This window comes from Plecotus auritus (assembly GCF_963455305.1).
Source record: "Plecotus auritus genome assembly, chromosome: X".
In the NCBI taxonomy this organism is placed as follows: Eukaryota; Metazoa; Chordata; class Mammalia; order Chiroptera; family Vespertilionidae; genus Plecotus; species Plecotus auritus.
The window spans coordinates 40,415,150-40,427,248 of NC_137784.1; the positions used below are offsets into that span (position 1 = coordinate 40,415,150).

At 45.1% G+C, this 12,099-nt stretch overlaps 1 protein-coding gene and 1 pseudogene across 2 annotated transcripts in view; both read left to right on the forward strand.

The window, feature by feature from the left end:
- LOC308239355 (toll-like receptor 13) overlaps nucleotides 1-12,099 on the forward strand; it is a 49,474-nt gene that overhangs the window by 10,343 nt on the left and 27,032 nt on the right. The window contains exon 2 of the mRNA XM_080652166.1: nucleotides 8,801-8,908. Within this exon, the coding sequence (XP_080508292.1) occupies nucleotides 8,844-8,908 (65 nt within the window). The 5' untranslated portion in view covers nucleotides 8,801-8,843. The remainder of the gene's footprint in view (nucleotides 1-8,800; nucleotides 8,909-12,099) is intronic.
- LOC308240103 (D-3-phosphoglycerate dehydrogenase-like) lies at nucleotides 3,659-5,111 on the forward strand (annotated as a pseudogene). The gene has a single exon. The product of its transcript is annotated as a D-3-phosphoglycerate dehydrogenase-like (transcript).

Here is a 12,099-nt window from a genome sequence, read left to right on the forward strand (position 1 = left end):
ACCCCTATGTGGGGCTTTTGTGTTCACTGAGTCTGCCCCTGGAGTGGGTCACTTGTGGATGTGTAAAGTTATAATTTGGTATGGTCTGAAGCTGTCCACTGGATGCACTGGCTCTGGGGCCTCCTGGGATGTGCAAAGTCAGCCACTGCCTAGGGCCACCCGGCAGGAGTTACAGAGAGATATGCAGATGGCTGATACTTGTATTGGGTTTGGAAGTGCTCAGGCAAGGCCCAGCTGTGAGGCAAGGCAGGCTGGTGCTAGTTCCAGGTCTTGGGCTTTTTGTTGATAGGTTTGGGGCACATTGATGCCAGGTGATGATTTTTTAGAGATTTTAGAAAGTCTGAAGCCTGAGCTAGGACAGGCCATTCATATGGCAAAACCACTGCAAAGAGCTTGGCTTGGGGTGGGGTCTGAGGGAATCACCAAGGCAGAGTGAACAGTGTGGGCCAGGCTGATGGAAACTCAGATATGGTTGCCAGTCAGCTCTGTGATTGGGGAGGTCTGAGCCCAGGAACAATTACCACTGTGAATACCCCTGTCAGGGAGAAGGCCACCTCTGAGTTCCTGCTCCAACGCCAAATAATCCAATTCTTCTTTGTGTGTCCTAGGATCCCCCAAAGCCTCTGCCCAGCACTGGAGCTCATAGGCAGCGGGACTGTGTAAGTTCTTGTGCTGGACCTTTAAAAAGACCTATCTGGGGCTCCAGGAGTATCTGTGTCACTCAGCCACAATCCCTGCTGCTTTCTATAGCTCAAAGTTACAGGGACTTCATCAGAATCTTTATAGGCCAGAAGGGAATGGCATGAAGTATTCAAGGTAATGAAAAGCAAGGATTTGAAACCAAGGCTAATCTATCAAACCAGTCTATTATTCAAAAGAGATTGTGAAATAAAGAGCTTCCCAGACAAAAAGAGCTAAAGGAATATATCAGCAAATCAGAATTTCAAGAAATGTTAAAGGGACTGCTGTAATAATAATAATAAATATATATAGAGAGAAACATAGGCATAAGGAATAAAAATGGCAATAAATAATTACCTATCAATAATAACCTTAAATGTAAATATATTAAATACTCCAATCAAAACACATAGGGTAGCTGAATGGATAAAAAACATGACCCATAGCCCAGATGGCATGACTCAGTGGTTGAACATCAACCTATGAACCAGGAGGTCACGGTTCAATTCCCGGTCAGGGCACATGCCCAGGCTGCAGGTTCGATCCCCAGTGTGGAGCATGCAGGAGGCAGCTGATCAATGATTATCTCTCATCATTGATGTTTCTATCTCTCTCTCCTCTCCTTTCCTCTCCGAAATTATATATATATATATATATATATATATATATATATATATATAAAAACATGACCCATATGTATGCTCTCTACAAGAGACTTACCTCAGAATAAAAGACTCCCACAGGATGAGAGTGAAGTGATAGGAAAAAAAATTTCCATACAAATGGAAATGAAAAAAAAAAAGAAGGGGTAGTAATACCCATATCTGACAGAATAGACTTCAAAATGATGGCCATTACAAGAGACAATAAAGGTCACTACATAATATGAAAGGAATTGATCCAAAGAGTGGATATAACTCTGGTAAACATATATAGGAGCACCTAAATATATAAAAAAATTTCTGGAGGACTTTAAGGGAGAGATTGACAGCAATACAGTCAGAGTAGTGGACTTCAATATTGTTTAAAATATGTTTTTGTTAATTTCAGAGAGAGGTAGGGAGAAGGAGAGAGAATTAGAAATGTCAATTATGAGAGAGAATAATCTATTGGCTGCCTCCTGCAAGCCCCTTACTGGGGATCGAGCCCACAACCCAGGCATGTGCCCTGACCAGGAATCAAACAGTGACTTCCTGGTTCATGGGCCACACTGGCCAGGCTTTTAAAAATGTGTTTTTATTGATTTCAGAGAGGGGAAGGGACATAGTAGAAGACTTTAACACCCCACTGACTTCACTGGATAGATCTTCCAAACAAAAAATCAACAAGGAAACAGTGACATAAATGACACATAGGTAAAATAGATTTAATTGACATTTACAGAACATTTCACCCCAAAGCTTCAGAATATACATTCTTCTCAAGTACACATGGAACATTCTCAAATATAGACCACATGTTAGGACACAAAACAAGTCTCTACAAGTTCAAGAAGATTTAAAATCATGGGAAGCATGTGAGTTCACAATGGTATGAAATTATAAATCAACTATAATTAAAGCATTCAAAAACTTTCAAATACATGCAGGCTAAATAGCTTGATATTCAACAATGAATGGTTACCAATAAGATCAAAGAAGAAATAAAAAAAATTCCTGGAAATTGCCCTAATCGGTTTGGCTCAGTGGCTAGAACATCGGCCTGCGGACTCAAGGGTCCCAGGTTCGATTCCAGTCAAGGGCATGTACTTTGGTTGTAGGCACATACTCAGTAGGGAGTGTGCAGGTGGCAGCTGATCGATGTTTCTCTCTCATCCATGTTTCTAACTCTCTATCCCTTTCCCTTCCTCTCTGTAAAAAAATCAATAAAATATATTTTTTTAAAAATTCCTGGAAATAACTGAAATGAACACTCAACAACCCCAAATCTCTGGGACATAGCAAAAGCAGTCCTGAGAAGGAAATTTATAGCACCACAGGCTTACCTCAAATAATGAGAAACATTGCTAATAAACTACCTAACCCTGCAACTTAATGAGGTAGAAAGAGAACAACAGGAAAAGCCCAGAGTAAGGAGAAGGAAGGAAATAATAAAGATCAAAGAGGAAATAAATGACACAGTGTCAAAAAAAAACAACACAAAAAATAAAAAACAAAAAAAAACAACCAAATACAAAATATCAATGAAACAAAGAGCTGGTTCTTTGAAAAGATAAACAAGATTGATGAACTGTTAGCCAGACCCATCAAGAAACAAAGGGAGAGGACCTAAGTAAATAGAATCAGAAACAAAAGACGTGAAGTAACAACTGACAACACAGAAATACAAAGGATTATAAGAAAATACCATGAACAACTATATTCCAATAAGCTGGACAACCTGGACGAAATCAACAAATTTCTAGAAAAATACCATCTTCCAATACTGAATCAGGAAGAATGAAAAACAAAACAAAACTGAATAGGCCAAAACAACTGTTGAAATAGAAGCAGCTATAAAAAAGAAGGATATCTTATCCTTTGAGACAGCAAGGAAGGACCTGAAGATTGTTATGCTAAGCGAAATTAGACATTCATAGAAAGACAAGTATCACATGATCTCACTCACTTGCAGAATCTAATGAACAAAATAAATTCAGAGACATAGAAGCATGGAATAGACTGACGAATTTCAGAGGGAAGGTGGGAGTTGTGGTGGGGGAGATAAGAGATTAACCAAAGAATTTACATGCATATATGCATACCCCATGGATACAGACAATAGTGTGGTGAAGGCCTAAGGGTGGGTGTGGGGTGGAGGGGTTCAATGGTAGGAGGAAAAGGGACATCTGCCCAGCCGGCATGGCTCAGTGGTTGAGCTTCGAGCTATGAACCCAGGAGGTCATAGTTTGAATCCCAGTCAGGGCACATGCTTGAGTTTCAAGGTCGATCCACAGTAGGTGGCAGGCATGCAAGAGGCAGCCAATCAATGATTCTTTCTCATCATTGATGTGCTCATCAGTGACAGCCTGGACCCTTGCTGCCAGAAGATCCTGCAAGATGGAGGGCTACAGGTGGTGGAGAAGCAGAACCTGAGCAAAGAGGATCTGATAGCCGAGCTGCAGGACTGCAAAGGCCTTATCATCCACTCGGCCACCAAGGTGACCACAGATGTCATCAACGCAGCAGGGAAGCTCCAGGTGGTGGGCAGGGCCTGCACCAGTGTGGACAGTGTGGATCTGGAGGCTGCCACGAGGAAGGGCATCCTGGTCATGAACACTCCCAATGGGAACAGTCTTAGTGTTGCGGAGCTCACCTGTGGGATGTTCATGTGTCTGGCCAGGCAGATTCCCCAGGTGACGGCTTCAATGAAGGATGGCAAATGGGACTGAAAGAAGTTCTTGGGAACTGAGTTGAAGGGAAAGACCCTGGGAATTCTTGGCCTGGGGAGGATCAGGAGAGAGGTGGCCATCCGGATGCAGTTCTTCGGGATGAAAACTGTAGGGTACTACCCCATCATATCACCAGAGGCCTCGGTCTCCTTCGGCGTTCAGCAGCTGCCCCTGGAGGAGACCTGGCCCCTCTGTGACTTCATCACTGTGCACACCCCTCTCCTGCCCTCCAGGACAGGCTGGAGGAGCCGCCTTGGGACCATTGCCTTGGTGGACCACAAGAATGTCATCAGCTGCCCCCACCTGGGCACCAGAACCAAGGAGGCCCAGAGCTGCTGCGGGGAGGAGATCGGTGTCCAGTTTGTGGACATGGTGAAGGGGAGAGCCCTCGTGGGGGTTGTGAATGCCCAGGCCCTTACCAGCGCCTTCTCTCCACACACCAAACCTTGGATCGGTCTGGCAGAAGCTCTGGGGACTCTGATGTGAGCCTGGACAGATTCCCCCAAAGGGACCATCCAGGTGGTAATGCAGGGCTTATCCCTGAAGAATGCTGGGAACTGCCTGAGCCCCGCAGTCATTGTTGGCCTCCTCAAAGACACTTCTAATCATGCGGATGTGAACTTGGTGAACGCCAAGCTGCTGATGAAGGAGGCCAGCCTCAATGTAACCACTTCCCATAACCCCACTGTGCCAGGAGAGCAAGGAAGGATGCAGGGAAGGCCTCCTGAGCATGGCCTTGGCAGGTGCTCCCTACCAGGCTGTGGGCTTTGTCCAGGGCACCACACCTGTGCTGCAGGCACTCAGTGGAGCTGCCTTCAGACCAGAAGTGCCTCTCTGCAGGGGTCTGCCCCTGCTCCTGTTCTGGGCTCAGCCCTCCAACCCTTCCATGCTGCTTACCATGATTGGGCTCCTGGCAGAGGCAGGCATGCAGCTGCTGTCCTACCAGACCTCGGTGGTGTCTGATGGGGAGACCTGGCATGTCATGGGCATCTCCTCCCTGCTGCCCAGCCTGGACGCCTGGAAGCAGCATGTGACTGAGGCCTTTCAGTTTCATTTCTGACCTTGGGGCTCACTAGGACCAGCCTTGGGGGCTTTGTGATCAACATTGACAGGTCGCATTCCCGGGGCTGACACCACTTATGTGGTCTGACCCCTGTAATAACCACTTAATAAATAGCTCACCCTTCCCCAACCACCCCCCCCAAAAAAAATAACCAAATCTGGGTCAACTGTGAGGAGCCAATGGCTTCCTAGGAGGAGGAGCTTTTGACGCTGACTGGCATAGAAAATGACCAATCAGAGAAACCAAGATGGCGGCATAGGTAAGCATCTAAACTGCTGCCCCGCACAACAATTTCAAAACTACAACTAAAAGATAGAACGGACACCATCCAGAACCACAGGAAAGCTGGATGAGTGGAAATTCTACAACTAGAAGGAAAGAGGAAAGCTCACGAAGAAGGAGTGGCAAAGAGCTGAGGTACAGAGACACGTGTGCGTAGAGAGGAAGGGCGGCGGAGTGCCTGGCTGGCTTTCTCTGGCGGGAGGGGGAAAGAAGCCCCCGACTGCACTGAACCCCAGTTCCGACTGCACTGAACCTCAGTTCCGGGCGAAACCCTGTGGACCCAGGCTCATACAGGGGAGTTTGGACTGTCAGGTAGAGTGAAAGGCACACGGAGACTCGGAGACTCAGGGGAGCCGCGGCGGCAGGGGTCTGGAGGCACGAGTGTACACAAAGACTGACTGCGGAGGTTACCACAGGCTATCCCTAGCGGGAGGGAGTCGGAAGCTCCTGACGGCACTGAACCCCAGTTCCAACTGCACTGAACCGCAGTTCCGGGCGAGCCCCTGAAGACCCACGCTCTTACCAGGGAAATCTGGACTGTAAGGCAGAAACTCGGGAACTGCGGAAGGCAGAGGTCTGGAGACGAGCGCAAAGGCAGGGCTGACGGGAAGCCAAGACTGTCTGCCCCGCCCTGAGACTCCAACCCTTCCAAGCTGAGCACAGAGGCTTTTGCAATCTGGCAAGGCTAATCCTATAAGGCTGTCTCCAGCACTGAAAATCTCCCAGTGTAGACACAGCTGATCCTCACAGCCAACTGGCCTGCAGGTCAATTCCTCCCAGTGATACCAACAACAATCAAGACTTAACTACAACAAGACTGTACACACAGTCCACAAAGGGGTGCACCAAGAGTGTCCACCTCAGGTTAACTGGGGAGGCCGACCCACTGGGCCATATAGGAAACCTAGCACACAACTCAGGGAAGCAGTGAAAAATGGGGAGACGAAGAAACAGATCACAAGCGAAAGAAATGGAGGAAAACAAACCACTGGATATAGAACTCAAAACCACGGTTATAAGGCTCTTCAAGAATATCCTAGAAAAGGCCGATAAATATAACGAGACCCTGGAAGATATGAAAAAGGACCAACTAGAAATTAAACATACACTGACTGAAATAAAAAATATTATACAGAGACCCAACAGCAGACTAGAGGAACGCAAGAATCAAGTCAAAGATTTGAAATACAAAGAAGCAAAAAACACTCAACTGGAAAAGCAAAAAAAAGAAAAAAGAATCCAAAAAGTTGTTGAAGATAGTGTAAGAAGCCTCTGGGACAACTTCAAGCGTACCAACATCAGAAATATGGGGGTGCCAGAAGAAGACAGAGAGAAAGATACTGAAAACCTACTGGAAGAAATAATGACAGAAAACTTCCCCGACCTGGTGAAAGAAATAGACTTACAAGTCCAGGAAGCGCACAGAACCCCAAACAAAAGGAATCCAAAGAGGACCACACCAAGACACATCATAATTAAAATGCCAAGAGCAAAAGACAAAGAGAGAATATTAAAAGAAGCAAGAGAAAAACAGTTAATTACCTACAAGGAGCACCCATACGATTGTCAGCTGATTTCTCAACAGAAACTATGCAGGCCAGACGGGAGTGGCAAGAAATATTCAAAGTGATGAATAGCAAGAACCTACAACCAAGATTACTCTACCCAGCAAAGCTATTATTCAGAATGGAAGGCCAGATAAAGAGCTTCACAGATAAGAAAAAGCTAAAGGAGTTCATCACCACCAAACCAGTATTATATGAAATGCTGAAAGGTATTCTTTAAGAAGAGGAAGAAAAAAAAAGTAAAGAGAAAAATTATGAACAACAAATACATATCTATCAACAAGTGAACCTAAAATTCAAGTGAATTAAAAATCTGAGGAACAGAATAAACTGGTGAATATAATAGAATCAGGGGCATAGAAAGGGAGTGGACTGATAATTCTCAGGGGGAAAGGGGTATGGAGGGTGCAGGAAGAGACTGGACAAAAATCGTACACCTATGGATGAGGACAGTGTGGGGGGAGGTAAGGGCAAAGGGTGGGGTGGGAACCAGGTGGAGGGGAGCTATGGGGGGAAAAAGAAGAAACAATTGTAATAATCTGAACAATAAAGATTTATTAAGCCCTAACTGGTTTGGCTCAGTGGATAGAGCGTCGGCCTGGGGACTCACGGGTCCCAGGTTCGATTCCGGCCTAGGGCATGTACCTTGGTTGCGGGCACATCCCCAGTAGGAGGTGTGCAGGAGGCAGCTGATTGATGTTTCTCTCTCATTGATGTTTCTAACTCTCTGTCCCTCTCCTTTCCTCTCTGTAAAAAGTCAATAAAATATATATAAAAAAAAAGATTTATTAAATTAAAAAAATAAAAATAAATAAAAAATAAAATAAAATGACCAACCAAATCTGGGTCAACTGTGAGGAGTCAATGGCTGCCTAGGAGGCGGAGCTTTTGACAATGACTGGCATAGAAACTGACCAATCAGAACCGAATTGGTCGGCAGAGGAGGGCAGTTGAGAGCGAGATCAGGCCTGCAGGGGAGGGCAGTTGGGGGCACCCAGGCCAGCAAAAGGAGGGCAGTTAGGGACGAGATCAGGCTGGCAGGGGAGGGCAGTTGGGGGCGAGATCAGGTCGGCAGGGGAGGGCAGTTGAGGGAAACCAGGCCGTCAGAGGAGGGCAGTTGGGGGCGAGAGATCAGGCCGACAGGGGAGGACAGCTGGAGGGGAGATCAGGCAGGTAGAGGCAGTTGGGGGCGAGATCAGACCAGCAGGGGAGGGCAGTTAAGGGCGATCAGGCAGGCAGGCAGAGGCAGTTAGGGTCAATCAGGCAGGCAGGCAGGTGAGTGGTTAGGAACCAGCGGTCCCAGATTGCGAGAGGGATGTCCGACTGCTTAAACCGGCAGTCAGACATCCCCCAAGGGGTCCCCGATTGGAAAGGGTGCAGGCTGGGCTGAGGGAACCCCCTCTCCATGCACAAATTTTGTGCACCAGGCCACTAGCATATTAATATATAGTAAAACATTTCCTCCAACCTAAATGTTCATTTTTTTTCTGATTTAAGAAAAGACAATAAAACCTTTTTAATGGCTCCTTAAAGCATTGTGGGCACTAGGCACTGTACCTACTGTGCCTAATGGATAAATCAGCCCTATTCATTACCTTTACAACCTTGGAATACATATTTAAACTCTCAGACTCAGATTCCTCATCCATAAAATGGATGGCCTGACCAGGGGAGCAATAGTTCATTCATTTAATCTAAGATCATATTAACTGCTTGAGCAGTTCTATAACATGGCTGGTCCATTGAACAAAATCTTTAATTCTTTATAATTTCTTAAAGATTGCCAACAGTAAGTATTTTGGGGGAGGCTTATAAACAACAGAAATTTATTTCTCACAGTTCTGGAGGCTGAAGTCCAAGATCAGGGAGCCAGCATGGTCGAATGAGTGCCCTCTTCCAGGTCACATACTTCTCTTTGTGTCCTCACACGGTAGAAGGGGTCCAATGGTAAGTATTTTCAAAATTATATCTATAGTCCTTTAATATCTTATAATGTATTGATCTCAGCTTGGAAACTTCAATCCCATAACATTTAGTTTATTCTTATATTAGAGTGTTCAATTTCATGTAGCATAACATACCTGTGCATGTGAATCCACCTCTCTGTTAATTATTGCTCAAGAACAGGGACCATGAGAGAGAAACATCTATTAGCTGTCTCCTACTGGGGATTTAGCCCACAACCCAGGCATGGGAATCGAACTGGTGACCTCTTGGTGCATGAGATGATGCTCAACCCACTGACCCACACCAGCCAGGCTCTAACTACTTTTTAAAGCCAGACTAGCAATAAGATCAGTGGGTTATATCTGGGGCTAGGACCCGCAGATGATTCCAGATGGATTAAGCCATATAGCAAGATAATCTCAGTTAGGAAAGGTGGCAATCTCAGCACCTCTTAGTGGAATTTGCGGGTCCATCATTCTCAAGCTGGGTTTTCCAGCCTCATCCACGAAAGTCAAGGGCAGTGAGAGCCTATGCCCTATTCTGCCTGAGTCACACTTCGACACCTCACTTTGCCACCTAAAAGCAGCTGGCCTAGCTCCTGGAATGGGAAAGGTCAGGGTGCCCAAAGCCTCATCTGCTTTGACAGCTCCCTAGTGTCTGGGCACTAAGTAAATGGCAGCTTTTAGGATCAGCCTCTTGCATAATCTTGTTATTTAAGGTCAAGCCTTCTCAGTATTAATGAGGTACAGCTTCCCTGCCCAACCCCCTCCCCCATACCAACCCCACCTTCACTTCCAACCCTTCCCAGCACTGGTTTTTGTTGCGTAAGTGAAACTATGCCTCGGTAAACTACACAGTAGTTTTCAGTTCCCCTCTTAGATTTTACTGAAATGACCCAGGATTTTAGACATGGTTAGCCCCCCAACAAGGTCAAGAGGATTTCTGCAACCACCTCAGCCATACAGAGCATTTCTTCCCCTGCCCCTCTCCATTTGTTTCCATGGCTCCTCAGTTCAGTTCTGCTTTCCTCCAGAAGCACAAGGAACTCCAGCTGGTGGATAACATACCAAGAGGCTGTAGGCTGACCATGAACCTGGTGGCTCAGTACTCAGTATAAAACTTTTGGGCTGAGTAACTCAGTGGATATTGGGCAGTTAATTGAATTCCAGATTACAAATGAGGAAACTGAGCCTGAGACCAGTATACGTATAATTTGAGGATAGCTGGTAAGTGACAGAGCTGGGATTTGAAGCTAGGTTTTGCAGACTTCAGAGCTGAGCCTACTTCAGGTTTAGTCAGACCAAGAACTTCCTGCTCTTTTTCCTTATTTTCCAGGAATGGGTTGGTTTGATAAGATCAGGTGCTCTACATAGAATTTTTGACTGGGTTTTAGAGAATGCAAAGGCTTCAAGCTTCTTATGGTCCAGGCAATGTGCAACCAATCAGCAATCCTGCCTGCTGAGAGATGAAATGGTGAATGACTTGTATCCGGCCTGTACACAAATCCAACTTCAAAAGCTTTTCTTACAGAAAACCTTTTCTGTTGACTTTCTTAAAGAGGCAATGTAGGGCTTCACAGCATATCAAACAAAAAAGCTTCATAAAATTCCTCTCCTCTTGTCCATTTCCTTAAAGTATATACAACCACAGTTCAAATCTCTATCCCCCACCCCCACCTCCAACCCGATTCTTATGCTCTTTCTTCTTCACTCCATGCTTCTCTCTCCATTTCTTCCTTCTCAACATACCTAAAAAGTTGTGCTCTTAGCATTCAGGCTTTTCGGACACCTGTAATCTCCCGGGCCATCTAATCTAGTTTCTTGCTCTAAATATTTTTTTTCCTGTAGGGAGAAAACCTCCTCCCCAGTTCTGTTGAATTCTAAATTCTGGTATACTTCTTGTTACACCTGGATGACGTAGAAATGGTCATTAGGTTATGCAGATCCTGAAAAACGAATGATGTTATCAATGAACATGATGTTTTGATCATTTCAGAACAAACTTAAAACATTTTGGCTTGTCTTTCATGGTCTTCTTGTATTTGGGATATTAAAAAATACTTAATTCTTGCATTTAAAAATATTTTATTGAATTTATTGAGTTGACATCTACACTAATAAAAGAGAAAGATGCAAATAGACCGTACCTTCAAGATGCCCACCAGCCAATCAGGAGTGAGTATGCAAATTAATCCAACAAAGATGGTGGGTTAATTTGCATACACAGGTGCCAAGCGGCCAGGGGCGTTCCGCACCGCCCCAGCCCTCTGGGCAGTGTGGGAAGGCGGAAAGGCGGCTCCGGGGCCGGAGTGGAATGGCGGTGCCGGCAGCCAGGGGAAGGAAGGCCCATTCTTGCACGAATCTTCGTGCATTGGGCCTCTAATTGGTTAATAAAATTATATAGGTGTCAGGTGTACAATTCTATAATACATCATTTGTATATTATGCTGTGTGTTCACCACCCCAAGTCAAGTCTCCTTCTGTCACCATTTATCCCCCCTTTATACTCTTTTACTTTCCCTGACCCCTCTTTCCCTCTTGTAATCACCATACTGTTGTCTGTGTCTATGAGTTGTTGGTGTGTTTTTTCTTAATTCCTTCACCTTTTTCACGCAGTCCCCAATACTCTCCCCTCTAACAGCTGTCAGTCTCTTCTCTGTATCTGTGAGTCTGTTTTTGTTTTGTTTGTTTAATTTGTTCATTAGATTCCACATATAAGTGAAATCATATCATATTTATCTTTCTCTGACTGGCTTATTTCACTTAGGACAATACTCTCCAGCTCCATCCATGCTGTTGCAAAAGTTAAGAAGGGCCTGTCAAAAAAAGGGACATATGTAATACTTTCAACAATAAAAATTTACTTTTACTAGTAAAAGAAGGGCCTGTCCAGAAAAGCATCTGCATCCTTGTGGGGAGGGGAAAAGGGTGGGCCTGGCTGTCAAAGGATCAATGCATAGCAAAAGACACAGATAGAAATGTCAATTTAGGAGTATGTAGTGGACAGAGGAGGACCAGGAATGAAATCTGATGGCTAAGGGAGAAAACACCCAACTTTCTGTTTTTCTCTATGAGCTAACATATATATTGCACATTTGCTAATTAAAATTTTCCCCTTTTCCTCTCACATATTTTGCTCCTTAAATGACTAGGAGGAGGCCAAGTTACAAGTATTTCAAGAAGCCGTGTTTT